The following is an 18259-nucleotide window of genomic DNA, read 5'->3' as shown; positions in this document are numbered from 1 at the left end:
CTTCCATAGACCCATGTTCTGATTCTGCTTCGACCATCTTCTGATGTCTTGCCAGACCATGTTCTGATGTTGCATGCTGAACCCTTTGAGACAAAGCTTCTGAGCGCTGAATTATGCGTACTCTTTATATATTTCCTGAAAAAGAAATTGCATTGGATTAGAGTACCATATAATCTTAAGCAAAATTCATATTATTGTTATCATCAAAACTAAGATAATTGATCAGAACAAATCTTGTTCTAACACTAGAACCCCCTATAAAAAGGTTGGCTCCCAAGAGCCGCTACGTCGAACCTATGAACTTATGTGATTATGTGCTATATGTATATATATATATATATATATATATATATATATATATATATATATATATATATATATATATATATATATATATATATATATGTGTGTGTTGATCATTTTTTTTATTATTTCTTTTTCCATTCATCATACCTCAGGGGCATTCTTGCATCATATTTTATTCAAAAAAAAAAGAAAGAAAAAAAAGATATCATACATATCATGCATGGCATACACATCATTTTCATGAAATTAAGAGAAGATTCCTCTTCTATCTCCAGAACAAGGGACCATTAGGAAGGATAACCTAACATCCCGACCATATTATCCAACAAGATTTCAGCAGAAGAGATCAATGGATCTGCAAAAGCAACAGGGTGGCCAACGCACCTGGAGGTCCAAGCCAAAACGATCATTCACTCCGTTGTACATGCCATTATCTCAAGCTTTGCAACGTCTGCTCAGCCAAAACTTGGTAACTCTGCTGCCTCCATACTCAGCTCCAGCTAACCCCGCTCTTGGGTACAAGCATCATGCTAAGTGCGCTTATCATTCTGATAGTCCTGGCCATGATACAGAGGATTGTGGGCCATTGAAGCACAAGATCTAAGATTTGATTGAAGAAGGGCTCATTGAGTTCGAAGATTCTCGCAAGTCTAATACCATAGGTGGCTAGAAGGAGGATTTCTTAGATCATTAGTTTTCATTCGCAATTTCTGTCCGTTTGTTTAAACATTAGTCTTACGACATATGCTGTGTACTTTACAATAATCATTAATGCATTGCTTACGTTTGTCTTGATTTATTCCTAGTGTTCTCACTATATTTAAAACTGTGTTTTTACCCGGTTTTCTTCTTTGTGATATTCAACTCTCGTTAAAAGTCGTACACCTTTAGAGGGAGAATGACGAAAACGATACCACAATTTCATACATTATGCTTTCGAACAGACCGTGTTGACGATGTACAGGCATTGTTTCGATTCCCAAATAATGGAGATATAAGGATGTTAATCCCTTGTCAGCCCCTTTGAGCCTAAAAGAAGTAGGAGTTTTCCTTCATATAAAATAAAACCCTTAATACATAACCTGGGGTAGGGTAGTTGCTCAGTTAACTTAATTATTCCAAGTTGTTCCTTTGAACATAATCACCGATGGTTCCCCGTCATCATTAAGTCCGGCAGTCAATATCCGCAAAGAAAAAAAGAGAAAGCATTGCAAAAGCCTGCTGAGTCAAAACCTATTAAGGAGACTTAGGCAAAATTGGGGCATCCCGCTGACTGTAGTTTTAAAATGAACAGTTCAGGCAAAAGTTAGGGATAACAAAGTCGAAAAGAGGTCACTGTGTACCTTCGACAAAAGGAAAGATATTACAAAAAAGGAGAATGACTGCCTTTGCAGATAAACCTTTGGTTTTTGAACCATCATAAATGTCAATGTCATAATTCCCCAAATTCTTTTGGAGACTAAATGCATAGTTAACTGAGCATAGGACTGGAGAACATCACGAAGATGGGGATGGGTACAAATAAACTTTGAGCCTCTATCCTTTGTTTCTTTAAACCGTGAACCAGGCCACGTTACAGCCCTTAAAAGTCCTAACTGAAGCATGGTTAATTAGTTCGAAAGCATACTGTTACCAAAGGTATCCCGACTCCTTAAGGTCTACTATAACTCTTGAGTTGATATCACTTTCTTACAAAAAAAAAACTTTGTTTATTCAAAAAAATGTTTTTAAACTTTCAAGACAGACATATGCATTCGCATCTTATGAATTTCATTACTAAGTACACTTGTCTATGTGGATTCAGATGTTTAAACATCAGGGAGAACTTGCATGGGGCATGGCTAATGGCTAAAAATCCTACTGACTGACGAAGTAGCTTTGAAAGCTTGTCAAAAGGAGAAACATCCCTTACGCATGACTGGGATGGCTAATGTGTACACATGGCATAACTCGTCATCATCCCATTTACATGGGGCAATCTAATCAAGATCCATAGAATCTCTCAAAGACGCTGAATAGCCCATGGGGCAAGCCCATTACCTGGGGGCACGTTGCAAAGGTCACTCAGTAGCAGATGGTGTCAATGCCACTCCCACATCCTTTCCAGGAACCTTTATAGGATATTTCTCAATCTGTCCATATAGTCTTCTTTAAGACATGTTCAAATACTTTTTACCCTTTCTAGGAGCCTTTTTTAGACAGTCTTTTAAAAGACCCACCTTCTTATCCTTTCTATTTTCAAACCCTTTCAGACAGTCTCCTCTAAGACATATTCCTTTCCAAGAATCTTTTCTAGGTAGTCTTCTGTAAGACATCTCTTAACTTTTTTCCAGTTAGTCTTTTCAGATATATTCAAACTTCTCTTATGCTTTCAAGAACCTTGTCAAACTTTGTTTAAAGTACAGAGTCTTCTATAAGACAGTCTCATATCCTTTCTAGGTTAATCTTCTTCAAGATGTTTTTCCTAAAGTTTTGTTTAAAACCCCACGTTCCTTAAAACAGTCTTTATCCTCTATAGGAACATTTTTGACCCTCTGCACAAACACATCCCTTTGAGCTTTGTTTAAAGCGCAATCTTGTTTAAGACAAATTCCCATTCTTCCCAAGGACCTCTTCAGGTAGTCTTATAGAAGACATCATCTCATTCTGAGTACTCAGCAAATCACTGTCTGTCGGGATGCGACCGAAATGCATGACTCATTTTGAAAAGCATCTGCTTCACATTCAAATCAACACTTAGCATCAAGGAGACCTCAAAATTGGTCTAATCAAAGACGATCATTCCTGATAAAGACCCTTGAATGAGGAAACCACGTTCAGAGGGTTTTCCTAAAACAGGGGCATACAATCAAGAATCCTATTGACTAGGGGCATATCTTTCAAGAATTCAAACACAAGGAGCATTGTTGCGTAACTGATCTTCCCACGCCTGTACTATTTACGTCCCGCAGTGTGGGATCGGCATACATGCATAATTCTCATTTATTTTGAGAATCTCATTACATGACACATGCATCATGACATTGCATAAAACTAACGCTGCCTTTTCAGGTCACTTCATAATCAAAAGGATGTTATCATCCAATTACAGTGCAAATACGATCGTATCAACGATTCAATCTTAACAGATACAATTCCAATACCTCATTCCAAGTCTTTCTTCAAAGACAATCCAGAAGCAATCAAAGAATTTCTTACCTCTCCAGGTAGTCTTGTCCAAGACAATTATCCTAACCTTTCCAAGCAGTCTTGTGTAAGACGTATCCTGACCTTTTCTAGGTAGTTTTGTTTAAAACGTCCCACGACCTTTATAGGAACAATTCTAGGTAGTTTTGTTTAAAACGTCTTATGTCCTTTATAGGAACCTTTCTAGGTAGTTTTGTTTAAAACGTTTTATATCCTTTATAGGAACCTTTCTAGGTAGTTTTGTTTAAAACGTTTCATGTCCTTTATAGGAACCTTTCTAGGTAGTTTTGTTTAAAACGTTTCATGTCCTTTATAGGGACCTTTCTAGGTAGTTTTGTTTAAAACATATCATGCCCTTTATAGGAACCTTTATAGGTATTTTTGTTTAAAACATGCCATATTCTTTATAGGAACCTTTATAGGTAGTTTTGCTTAAAACATATCGTTCCCTTTATAGGAATCTTTCTAGATAAGTTTTGTTTAAAACATACCTTTCCCTTTATAGGAATCTTTCTAGATAAGTTTTGCTTAAAACATATCGTTCCCTTTATAGGATTCTTTCTAGATAAGTTTTGTTTAAAACATACCGTTCCCTTTATAGGAATCTTTCTAGATAGTTTTGTTTAAAACGTATCGTTCCCTTTATAGGAATCTTTCTAGATAGTTTTGTTTAAAACGTATCGTTCCCTTTATAGGAATCTTTCTAGATAGTTTTGTTTAAAACGTATCGTACCCTTTATAGGAACCTTTCTAGGTAGTTTTGCTTAAAACATATCGTACCCTTTATAGGAACCTTTCTAGGTAGTTTTGTTTAAGACACATCGTGTCCTTTATAGGAACCTTCTCTAGGTAGTTTTGTTTAAAACGTATCGTACCCTTTATAGGAACCTTTCTAGGTAGTTTTGTTTAAAACGTATCGTACCCTTTATAGGAATCTTTCTAGATAGTTTTGTTTAAAACACATCGTTCCCTTTATAGGAATATTTCTAGATAGTTTTGTTTAAAACGTATCGCTCCCTTTATAGGAACCTCTCTAGGTAAGTCTTGTTTAAGATATCCCGTATCCTATCTAAGAGCCTTTCCAGGTGAGTCCTGTTTAAGACATACCATAACCTGCCTAGGTAGTCCTGTTTAAGACGTTTCATATCTTTTTAGGAGCCTTTCTAGGTGAGTCTTATTTAAGACATATCATGCCTTTCTAGGTAGCCTTTTTAAAATGTTTATCCAATATTTTATAAGACACACTTAGTTCTTTTAAAGAACCCCTCAGTTAGTCTTCTCCAAGACATTCTTCCTAAGCATTGTTCAAAGCCTAAGCTTCTTCGCATCAACCGTCGATATACCCTATTCAGGAACCTCTTCAGGTAGTCTTATGTAAGACATTACTTTCTCTCTCCTCAGATACAATCAAATGATCCGGGTCTGAAAAGCATATGCTTTAGACAAGTATCTTGTCAAACAACTGGATGGCATCTATAAGCCCATCTCCCACAGAACTCCTTCCCTACGCAAGCAAATTTCAGGGCATTTCAGTGTCCAATCATCTTCTACCTCTTCAGGTTCAAGAAGATTGAACAGGGGCAGCTGTCATACCCCAAAATTTGCCTTCCATATTCCATTTACAATGATTCAAAGTTCAAGATTCAATTCCAAGGCTTTGCTCAAACAATCCCAAGATCCACAGTCAACTGATCCAAACCTAAAGGTCAACTACAATCGAAGCATGATTCAAACCTATGCTCATTGGTCAAACATCAAGTATAGAGGTGCATAACCATCATTTGATCAAAGAATGATCATGATACCATTAATAGAAACTCAGAGATGAACAAATACAAAAAGGTTCAAATTAGGGTTTCTTAAGAGAAAGTCAACCCAACTTTGACTGGGCATAACTTTCACATGGAACATCAAAAATTATTTTGAAGGAAATTGGATTCTCTACAACTTTGTCTCTCACAAGCCAAGGCTAGAAATGATTCATTTGAGAGATACAGTGCAAAAGATTACAGGTCATTTTCAGGCATCCTCCAAAAGCAGTTTTTGTCAAAGAGGATATGATCAAGATAAAAGCTCCAAATGCAAAATATATTCCAAAGTGTCTTGTAGAGTACTCCTTGAGGTTTCCAAAAAGTATTAGAACTCCCTCATAGCTTAAAAATTGAGTGAGATATGATTGATCAAAGTTGGGTGATTTTTGAAGGCGGAATGTGAAATAAGAAGGTTCAAATTGGATTTCTTGCAAATAGGCCCATACTTTTATGACTTAAATTTGGCCCACAAGTTATCCAAAACATATGACATGAATTATCTCATTCTATTTTATTTTACACAATTTTATTTCATTTAAAATTGATTTTTAATGATTTAAATAAATGGAAAAGTCAAATATTATGTTAAAAGATTCACAATTGACCAATTCCAATCATATTTATGATAAATTGGCAATATAATTTCGTGGTACACTAATTGAGAAAAGATTGATACAAGATTGGTCCAAATATAGGAAGTTTTCATTCAAGAATAAAGTGAATTTCTCAAATTTTTGCAAGATTGGATTTAGGAGGCCGTTGGACTATTTTCTTGACCTAATTGGTGCCTCTATAAATATATAACATAAAGCAATAGAGTAGGGGACGAGATTCTGGGAAGAGAGATACATAGAAGAACTCAAAAATTCATCCAAAAAACTCCAAGTCGATTTGGGAGAATTAGAGCATCTCATGGAGTTTTAAGCATTGCAATATGTGCTTGGGATCATTCTGAACGTGGCTGGATCATTGCTCTGCTTCAACACCCCCAGAATTGTCTCATATTTGTCAAGGTAAGCCGTTTTGAAAACCTCTTCGATCTGACCAATATATGCATTCTCATTGATCATTGGCTGTGTATTATAACTCATATGGTGTTTGTGAACGTTTCTGGATGATTGAATTGAAGTTTGCATGGTTTGTTTGCGTGTTGCCATTAACGACCGAGTAAGGTTTTTAGGGTTTTTTTGGGGGTTTCGTATAGAGGTTAAATTAGGGCAAGATAATAACATATGCAGGTTCGTATGAGGGAGACGAAGGGGTATTGCTAGTCGCGCCATATTTATATGATGGTATATGCCATTCGCTATTTTCCAGGTTTTGATTGCTACGAGTGTGTCTCTAGCAAAATCGTAGCAAATATTGTGCAGGTCTCTTGGGTTTAACGGAGAAGATGATGATGTGTCTTTATAATACTGGCTGGTTTAAATCTTGGCGCGCGTTGATGGTGTTTATTTCCCTTGTTTTTATGTATTGAATTGCGCGCGTTTGTTTAACACATGATGTGTTTGGTTGAGTTGGTAAGCCATGATTTGACCTAGGGGGCGTGGGTTCGATACCCAGCTCCCACATATTATTTTTCTGAGTTTTCCTTTAGGATCCCATGTGCCTACAGCGCTAGGGTCTACCACACACCCTCAGATCTAACCCCTTGATTCATTAGCCACCTAGATCCAACGCTCCCTGATCAAACCCCTATGTTATGAACCCTCAAACCAACCACACTCAATCCTAATCCTAACAAACTAATATAATTTTAATTAATTATTGGTTTTAATTAATCTCTTTTAATATATTTATTTATGTATTAATAATTATTTTTATAAATAAATTAATACAGGATAATAATATTAAAATGTCAATTTGTTGTTCGTTCCGATTAAATAGATTAATCGCTATCGTCAACAATAATTTTAATTAAAATGTTTATCTAATTAAAATGCAATTAATTCCTATTTGGTTAAATGGTTTCGACTATCTTATTAGTCGCGATGATTAACCTTTCTATTTTCCATACTTCAATTCATTATTCTTTTTAATCGAATCAATCGATTACGAGGGGTAATGATACAAATTAATTATCAAAAATTATAAAAAAATACTATTATTCGTTATTAGTAATAATCAAATCAATTGATTAAAATTGGTAACGATACAACTACTAATCTGTTAACTATGATAATTCAATCAATCGATTATTGCGGTTAATAGTGCATACTAAAATCAGGGTTGTACGCCCATGTCCTAAAACACTTCTCAAACCTTTCAAAACCACAATATTCGACTAGGGATTTTCATCCTTATCAATTAGACAATTCAAAAACGCTTTTCAAAGCACAAACAATTTCAAACACCTTCAATTCTAATCCTAAGGCGTACAACCCTTCCCCGAACTACGTTGACTCTGATTCTCCATAAGGAGATACGTAGGCACTTGGATAACCAAGGCGAGTCCCCTTCCCTCTAAATCTCATTTTTTTCCCGTTTCATTTCCCTTAATTATTTAACCCTCGAAAGCATAAACCTTACCTTAATACTCTTAGCCATAAAACTGTTAACCTTAGATTCAAAGCCATAGGAAAGGGTTGAGGGTGCCTAACACCTTCCCTCGACCTGAATATAGTATCTTACCCTGATCTCTATACTGCGTAGGGTTTCCTATTCGCCCTTCAGAATAGGTGGCGACTCTAAAAGCTTAATTTTTAGGGCAGGTTGCTACAGCTTGTTTACTTAATTTGATCAAATAATCTACTATGTGGTAGAGAGCTACTTTCTGATTCAATATACTTCAAAAAGTTGTTACGAGAGAACAAACCCTATTTATACCTAAGTGTTGGTCAATATCCCCAACTCTCAATATATGAATTACACAAGTCCAAGAATTTTAAAAGTGTTTCTCAATCTCCTTACAAATTTCAAAGGGTTTCTCTAATTCAAAGGACACACTCTTAGAAATTTACCCTTTCATTTCTAATATCACCACTAAGATTCCTAAAACCTTATATTTATCTTCAAATATAAAGTTATAAGGATTTATAAGACAAAAATGATGAAGATACATATTTATACCTACTAAAACCCAACAGATACTTAACGGGTTCAAGACAATACCCGTTAACAAACTGATCCACAAACCGTGGGGATGGTAAAGATATATATAATTAGTTTGACTTGTGACTCGTGGTTAGAAGGTAGGAGAATGAGTGATAGGCTTAGTATGTTATATGCATTGGTAGTCGATAAATGTGTCACTTTGAAAAGAAAAAAAATTAAGTTGCTTGTGTAATAGGTCGGTGGAATTAAAGACAAAGGTTATTTCAGTGAAAAGATGATTAGATAAAGAGCACTCTTTATTGTTGTTGTTTAAATTTTCTTTGCTAGTTAATTCAAAAGATTCTTGAAATTGGAACTCATTGTCCATTAATGAGTATTCGGTTAAAGAAGCATATAAGGTCTTGTTCAAGAACTCTGCAGGAGACATGTAACATCTCACAATGTAATTTGGAACAAATTGTATACTTAAAAAATTATTTGTTCGTGTGGAGGTTAATGAATAATAGTTTGTCCACAAAAGTCAATCTATAGAACTTCAACATTACATTATCTAATAGAGTTTTATGCTCACTCTATAGCAAAGGCGACCGATTCTTAATCTAGACGTAGTTTATTTTCATATGATTCCTCTTTATATTGAATATTTTTTGCTTAGTGATATGAGTTGAATTTCTTTTTGTCAAAAAAAAGAGTTTTATGCACAAGTTGATGCGATTCAGAGAAAACCGTCAAATATTTATTTTTTGAATGCCCACTTTTTAATAAGGTTGAACCAATTATACTAGATCGCTTGGAGCTCCAAAGTGCAATATATATAAAAAAAAAAGGTGATCACCCATCAATATAAAAGATGAAAACAACATAACATTTCACTATAAATTTGGTACCTTAATCTATTGTTAAAAGGTATCAAGTTATCGTCATTAGTTGTGGCAGAAATACAATGACAAAAGTTTTCTTACATTGTTAATCAGAGGGTTCTGCTTCCAATCAGCTAGAGAAACGACAAAACCTGAAGTATGGGCATGAACCTACCCCCACACCATTCTAATAATTGAAGTCATCAAATGATCAACCCTCAAGCTTTTCTGGAAAAAAAATTAACGTTGTAACATATTTGATATATTTTTCCACATCATCTTTTATATTCAACAAGAACATCATATTCTTATAGATTTGTACTTTTTTGATCATATTATTTTTTTATTATGAGACTTAAGCCTTTCATGTGAGTATCATAACCCTTTTCTAAAAGTTGTCTAAAACTCAAAATATTGTTCTTTCATGTTTAGAATGTAGTTAGTAAACATTTTATGTTAATGTTTCTATCTTTCAAACAAATTAAGATATTACCTTTTCCTTTTAACCAAAACTTTAGAATCATCGCCAAATAAGACATTTCTGCACATTGATTCATCGAGTTCTACGACCATGCTCATTTTTTCACACAGATGGTTGCTTGTATCAGTTTCAAGGTACCATAAATTTTCTTAACTTCCTTCATTATTTCCATATGCTAGCAACATTGTTTCAAACTTCTCATCCTTTCCTTCCGCATAGTTGTTCTGATCCTCGACTCTATTATTGTAATATCTACATTATAAATTGTAATTGTCGAACTTCATACAATTGTTCATTTTTATAATTCCTTGTGTTTATATTTGCGCTCTTATGGAGGTTTCTACTCTCTCATAACTAACACTAGTGAAATTTGATCTTAGCCCACCATTGTTATGTCCAAAATATCCTTAACCGTGAACTCAACCTCGGCCTCTACCTCGATTGCATTGGTACCTCTAATTTCTATGAGTTTATTCAATATCATTTAGTTGTATATTGAATAAATTTCAGGGTTATCTTCTTTGCACGCTTCTCTTCATAATCTAGTAATGATTCTTAAGTTTCTCTATTGTCATAGTCTCCAAATCTTTTGTTTCCTCAATTGTAACAACAATTTATTAAAATTTAAAGTTTAATGAGCGGGATATCTTCGCCATAATTATCACATCTTATAGCTTTTAACAGTTTTTTTTAATTGATTTGGATTAATGATAAATGGAGTTCTTATATGTACTTCCTTTGAGAATTGAAAATTGGAAGGAAGTTTCTTCATTGTTCACCATGACAATAAAGGGAGTTTTTTTTTTTATTAAAATTTAAGCTTTGATACCACTATGATGGACAAACAAAAGACTATAATAAGATTTTTTTTAAAGGAATTGGAAGGAGAGACTATTTAAATAAATGATAATTTTTATTGTTTGTTTATTTACTTCTACGTATTTGGTTTATAAATGATAATATTTTCTGTTTATAAACCATTAGGGAGAGCTCTACATACATCTATAAAGTATTCTAGCAAAGAGCAAAGATTTTTTATACATCTAAAGAATCAAGCAAAGAGCAAATAAAGGATTATTAAGATGGGCGACATAACGAAATAGATAGCTGATGAATTTTTAAATTACCAACTATTAAGATTAGTGTGTAACAGTTTGCTTACCAATTGAAATTGGAAAAATAGGACACAGCTATAACACCTGGATTTACACATAACCAATAAGATTTTTTTATTAATTAAATAATAAATTTAGAAAATTTCTTTAGCCACCTCACTATGGGGGTCACCCCCAGCGAAAATCCCAAAATACCCCTGCTTCGGAAATGAACTTCCGAAGCGCTTTTTTTTTAAAAATATTTCCACAATTCGGAAGTGCATCTCCGAAAACACCTCATGGGGGGTGTCTTTGGAGATGAACTTCCGAAAACACCTCATGGGGGTGTCTTTGGAAATGAACTTCCGAATTATGCAGAAACTGTGTTTTTTTTTTTATGTTTTTTCTTAACAGTCTCGCATTTTAATTAAACGCAAACGCCAAATAAAATAAGCAACAGATAAACTGAAAATACTAATATGATAAATCCAATCCAAATAATATATACAAACCGAAAATAATAATAACACTGTGCGAAAGATACAATCCGTAATCAAAAAATAAATAAACCCGACCGCTACTGGGTGTGCCTAACCCTCTCACCCTGGGTCCTCCTCTGCCGCCTGTACCCCGCCGCACGGCCCGCATCAGTGACGATCATCTCCATCACAGCGACTGCCTCTGGACCGCCCTGATCAACGATACCTCAATCCAACGCGTCCCGCCCAAGCATCTCTATCCGCTGGCAGATCGGCATGAGATCAATGGCGTGGTCATCCTCGGCCTGTTGGTTCTCCAGGATCTCCTCGTGTGCTGGCCTAGGAGCGCCGGGAACGTCGGGTCTCAGCAGAGGATGGGACACCCGGTAGAACCATGTGACGTACCCCTCCTCACTGTGCCAGTCCTGTGTGACCCGAGTGAGACGGTACTCCTGCGGTACCACATGATGCTGCCAGTCCGCCCATATGGCAGTGAGCTGCACTCGGGTCACTGTGTCGGGAGCAGCCTCAAAGGGTGACCTGGGTATCCGCTGCACGAATCCGAACTGACGCATGCACCGCTCAGGGAGATACCGGACCATGATGCCGGTCCCGCATGCCAACCAGCCTGAATATAAAGCAATGCCGTCAAAGGGTACAATCTGAGCATAGTCGGCGAACGGCCTCCAGGTGACGTCGTCGTGCATCGTGCGGTCCAAGTACAAACGGTATGGTCCCACCGCATCGTTCCCCCTCTGGAGAGCGTATCTGGCGGCCCTAGGCATGGCGTCCACGTATGCAGGATCGATGTGAAAGCCGTGGATGCGGGAGAAGTAGGAGATGATCCAGCTCTGAAACAGAAACACGATAATGTATTAAAAATAAATACGAAACATAAATAAATAAATACGATAATGTGTTAAAATAAAATGTACCGTAAGTAGTGTGCAGGATCCGACCAACTGCCTCGTCCTCTAGTTGGAGGCCTCATTCAGCTTCTGGTAGAGGTATGCCAGAGTAGCTGCCCCCCAGTTCCACTGGTGAACGGTATCCAGGTCCATGAAGTAGCGGAGGTAGGTCACATCGACGTACCTGGCACTCTTGTCCACAAAGCATGCAGCGCCTACCACATGCATGTACCAGCACCGGAGAGCGCATCCGCGGTGATACTGTGTGAATAGCTCGTCACCCTCACCCTCAGCCTCGGAAGCCGCGTCCAGGTGGTGCTCAAAATAAGTGCTCAGTGTGGTGAACCGGACATGAGGCCCAGATGTCGTGGCGCACTCAAAGTGAGCAACCTCGTGCTCCATGCCCAAATAGAGCGTCATCCACTCAATGGCCTCGACCCTCTGGATCTTGGAGTGGGTCAACAGCGGCCCCCTAATCGGCAGGTGGAGAAGACACTACACGTCATGCAAGGTGATCGTCATCTCCCCAACCGGCAAGTGGAAAGAGGACGTCTCATTGTGCCAGCGCTCCACAAATGCCCCCTGCATGGCGGTGCTGATGGTGGTGTACCCCGTCATGCAGAGCCCGCTAAGCCCTGAACCTCGCACATAGTCGTTAAACCACTCAGCTGCTGGTTTAAACAGACTGAAAAACTTGCGGGCGTGGTTCACCATTTTCAACGGCTCTCTCTCCTGTTACAAAAAAAACAAATAAGCGACATATATTAAATAAGCGACATATATTAAATAAGCGACAAATAAACGGTTAAATTATAAAAAATGGTGACAAATAAACGGTTAAATTAAAACAAATACCTCTCCCTCCCAGATACGCCGAGCAACGTGATCGTGGTAGCTAATCAGCACAGAGGTGTCAAAGGGCCCTCCCGGATAGCCGTCCCCCTCCTCATCCTCCTCCCCGGCTGGAGGGTCAACATCTGGTACCCCCTCCGGCTCGTGGTAGGGCACTGCCGCCGCCTCCTCCTCCTACTCCTCCTCTCGCTGGCGGGAAGAAGATGCCCGAGCCAGCCGACTCCTAGATCCTGAAGCAGATGTATCCTCTCCCTCGCCCACGGGAACTCGCACACGGCGTCCCCGGCCGTGCCCCCGTCCCTGGGTCGACGCCAGCAGCACCGCCGCCCGCTCGCGTCTAGCCGACGCAGTCTGGGTCTCCCTACCCTGTCTGATGCGTGCTGGTTGGTTGCCTGACATGTTCCTGTAAACAATTGAAATCGATTAATATGCGAGACAAAATAAAAAACTAAAAAATGAACTTCCGAAACACCCCTGCGATGGAGTTTTTCTGCAACTTCCATGGCAGACCCCAAAACCAGACATAAAACCAATTCAAAATGCTTCTAAACAACCTAAATACTACTAACAACCTACCCATATATCATTTATGCAATTGAAACCCTAAATGAATGGGGGAGGGGGAGTGTTTTGATAAATCTGCAGAACGCGCAGTATTTCGGAAGTGAACTTCCGAAATGCTGTTTTCGGAAATGAACTTCCGAAATAAGACAATTTTTTTTTAAAAATAAAGGCGCTTTCGGAGATGCATCTCCGAAAACACCTTTTTCTTGCATTTCGGAAATGCATTTCCGAAGTTAGGGGTAGTTTGGGTTTTTCACCAGAGGTGACCAAGAAGACATGGGGGTTGATAAAGAAATTTTCTAAATTTATAATTATCTCTCTCCTCCATTATCACAACCAACCACCCTCCATGTTGGCAATTAAAAACGAAATTAAATTTTAAATAAATTTAAATTCTCTCTCTTCTTATTGGTTGTTCCTAAATATATGGATTTAGGTTCGTGTCCATGCAAGAATTGCTCTTGAAATTGATCCGGGCTAAAAAAAATACAACACTTATATGAGCACAACCATAACACTTGAATTTACACACAATCAATCACAAATTTTTTATTAATTAAAAAATTAAAATAAAATTGTCTCTCTCCTCTGTTAAACCAACCACCCCATGATGACAATTAAAAATGAAATTAAATTTTTAATAAATTTTAATTTTCTTATTTTTTATTGGTTGTTCTTAAAAATATGTATTTAGATTCGTTTTCATGCAAGTATTTTCCCATGTCTAATCACCGTGATTGTAAACATAAAAAACGAGAATGATTGGTCATTTCTACAAACGCTGCTATGATTTAAAATTGCAATATGATTGCACTTGCAACTGTTGTTATTACGATCATTGTCATTTTTATGCAGACCAGGGTCGGCCCAAATAATTTGGAGGCTCCGTTCTGATCTTTAAAATTAGGCTATAAAAATTTAAAAAGAATTATTATTTTTTTATTTTTTTTCGATTCATTCAATTTTTAGGTGTGTGAAAAGAATGAGAGTAACGAGTAATGAATTATACTTTTAAATAAAAGGTACCATCAACCCAGAAAAATATTTTCCCAGAAAAAGTAGAGCTTAGTCACAATTCAAAATTTGTTTTAATATGTGGTAGAAATTCGGTTTTATAATATACAACTCTAAAAAAATTAAAATATCTAGTGTAATTATAACTAGGGGTGGCAATAAAATCCATTAAGAGAATATCCATCCAATCCATCCAATAATTTATCCATCCAATCAATCCATTAAACAAAAAGCAAATTTAATGGATTAGTCCAATCCATCCATAAAACTACATGGATGGATTCAATCCATCCATTTCATTTTATAAATCCATTGGATTTTAGTTTATTACTACTATTTATTAAATTAACTTTTTACTAAAAAACATGAAAAATCTAAAATTAAACAATTCCTTAACATTTTTGTTTCTCACAATATCTAAAATTAAACAATTCCTTAACATTTTTGTTTCTCACAATATTCACAGCCATTTGTTTTTCTTTCCTATGTTAATGTTAAAAAAATGAACGGATCAGGACATAAATATTCAACAATTTGTTTTTTTTTATTTACATACTACAATAAACTACATGTAGATTTAATTTAATATGCATAGGGTGGTTTGTTTTCTCCTAAACAAAATTAATGATGCTGATACTTAAATGACTTTGTTTAGTATTAACATTAAATTTGCTTAATTGTTACGCATTGAATTTATTTAATTAAACATTCACGTTAAATTTGTTTAATTGGTATATGCATTGAATTTTAATTTTCTTTTCAATAGAATAGTTTATGGAGAAGTTAGTTGGTTAAAATTAGAAAGTTAATTAAAAAGTTAAGTTAATTAAGACGTTGGTTGATTAGAATTAGATACCGATATAAATATTTATAATTTAAAAATTTTAAAAAAAGTTTCATAAAAAAATTGTTTTCGTAAAATTAATTGAAATTTTTTTAAAAAAATATCGAAGTTAATTTTACGGATGGATGGATATCCATCCATTAAAAATACTTAATGGATGGATTGGATGGATTATATCCCTTTGGTGGATGGATTGGATTGGATTTTTCAAAAGAAAGTTTAGTGGATTGTTAATGGATTAATGGATCGTTTTGATCCATCCATTAACAATCCAATCCAAATCCATCCAATCCATCCATTTTGCCACCCCTAATTATAATGTATATGCAATTTAGATTCAATTTACATTTATAATTAATAATCAGTATGTTTTGATTGAAAAAAATATTTAGATAAAAAAATTGGCATAAAAAAAATAAAATATAGTCACTTTTTATTTTAACAGAAATATTCTTTCAAAAATTTAATAATATTATTCCCTTACTTAACTAGTAATTTTAATATATACTATTAAATTAAAGTTTATAATTCTACTATTAAAACATAGTTGTTTTCAAATAAGAAATAATAAAATATAATAATTTTTTTTAGAAAGAATAATCCATAAAATAAAAAGATTCATAGTTTAATAGTTCAAACTTGTGCAGTCCACGTGGGACAACATTTAACCATTTGCAAAGTAGATTATAATTTCTAATTCCAAAAAAAAAAAAAATTAAAGTACAACGCTATTATTTATTTTGGTAACATTAAGAGGCCTTTTAATTTTTGAGGCCCGGTGCAACAGCTCTTGTTGCACCTGCTTTGGGCCGGGTCTGATGCAGACAAACATTGGATGATTTGCAAAATAAATATTTAGTAGGATGAACTTGAAATATATTGTTGGGAAACTATTAAAATTGAAAAAAAAATCATTAAATCAAATATAAATTGAGATTTGAGCTTTGAGCTTTGAGCTTTTGAAAATTTTAAATTTTCACGAAAAAATATTGAACAAACCAGAACCAAATTATCTAATACATTCGTTCACATGATTTTAAATTGCACTATAATTATTGTTTGATGTCGCTGTAAAAATACCATATCAACAATATTGCATTTGCCGTTTGAAATTTAAAACCACATATAACAATTCTTTGTAAAAATCCTCCAATTCAGATGAGAAAAAGGGTGATGCATTAACGGTATAAAATATTTTTACACTGTCAACCAATCACCACTCATATATTCAATTAAACTATTTTTATATTAAAATTTTTTTTAATAACATGGCACATTTATGATTTTCTATTAAATGCCTCTTAACTCAATTTAGATTCTGTAAGGTATATATGCAGTTAATATCTTCTTAAACTGAAACATATATAATCTAAAAAAGTATATAATATTAAACTTAGGCCAACCTTAAAACCAATCTAGAACAATATAATACTCGACAAATATATTTATTTATAGAAAATACATAATAGAGGGAATCCTAGAAAAAATCACTAAAATAATATAATAAACCTCATCATCAATCACTAACAATTTATAAATTTATTCAGAAAGAAAAAAAAACATTTTATTGCTTATACAGAAAATATTAAATGAATTCCAAACAAGACTTCAGTAAACACACAATAAAAAATATCTTTATGGACACATCTAAGCTAAAACCATAGAGACTAAGATTCCAGCAAGAGAAGTAACAGCAACAAAGGTATTTGTGATAGAGAATGCAGCTGAGGGTGCATCAGCTTCCCCTGGATTTGATGCTGGACCATTTGTTCCTGGTGCTGGTGGAGAAGAGGTGTTTGGGGTTGGTGATGAAAGAGAAGGTGCTGGAGAAGAAGTGGTAGCAGGAGAGGGTGTTGGTGATGTGTTTGTGGAGGGTGATGGAGCTGGTGCTGAATTAGGTGATAATGATCGGGTAGGTGTGGGTGCAGGAGCTTGTTGTGCTATGCATGAGGTAGCCAAAAGCCCCAATATGAAAAACACTTTGATTGCAACAGAACCCATGTTATATATGTTTTTGATAAAGAAAATTGTTTATGAGAAATTTGAGAAGAGAGTATAAAGATAAATAGATTGAAAGAATATATAAGATGAGAAGAGGTTGAAGGAATATATATAATAGATTTTTCTTTCTTTGTTCGTGCTTCCAAGTGAAGAATACGACAGACTGTGTTTCCTTTCCATGTGAATCATTCTTTGTCTCTACGTAACATAGAACTTTCCTGTTTGGTATATTCGTAGTGTTTAACCTTTCCACTCGTTGATTTTTCCATGGTTGTTTCTAGATTAATATTTGATGTAGTATATTCAAAGATTGGACTAGTTCATGTAGGATTCACACTTTGACTAAATATGTGTTAGTACATATCTCTCAAACGACTAATTATACAATGACAATATGTCCTTTTGAATCAAGAAAAAGAAAATGGGAGATCTAAGATAAGATGATAAACAAGTTCTCTTTGCTGAGAGTTATTGCACCATGATTTAGTACAATAAAATTGTTTTCATACACTTGAATTAATATAAGATTTAAATTTGTATCAATTCAGATATAAATTGATAATCCTACAAATCTTCATAGTAGTGGTAAAAAAAAATATTTTAAACGTAAAGTCTAAAGAAACATGTAAACGCTTGATTTCTTGGAGCGTTCTTAATACGATTTGGGCCATTAAGACGTTGGTTTGGAGATGGTCTTTCGTGGGGGAGATTACTTACCCCAATTGCAACTTCTACGATTTTTGTAAGGAACCGTTGTTTTTTCTATCCACTACAAAAAACTCCTCCCCAGCGACATAATTTAGCG

General features: G+C 35.3%; 1 protein-coding gene across 1 annotated transcript in view; it reads left to right on the top strand.

The window, feature by feature from the left end:
* Nucleotides 1–17517, top strand: part of LOC131648627 (uncharacterized) — a 49161-nt gene extending 31644 nt beyond the window's left edge. Inside the window, exon 2 of the mRNA XM_058918368.1 lies at nucleotides 17106–17517. Within this exon, the coding sequence (XP_058774351.1) occupies nucleotides 17106–17512 (407 nt within the window). The 3' untranslated portion in view covers nucleotides 17513–17517. The remainder of the gene's footprint in view (nucleotides 1–17105) is intronic.
* Nucleotides 17518–18259: the final 742 nt, after the last annotated feature.

The sequence above is a fragment of the Vicia villosa genome, linkage group LG2, assembly GCF_029867415.1.
Source record: "Vicia villosa cultivar HV-30 ecotype Madison, WI linkage group LG2, Vvil1.0, whole genome shotgun sequence".
NCBI lineage: Eukaryota > Viridiplantae > Streptophyta > Magnoliopsida > Fabales > Fabaceae > Vicia > Vicia villosa.
This window is presented reverse-complemented; position numbering and strand designations above follow the sequence as displayed.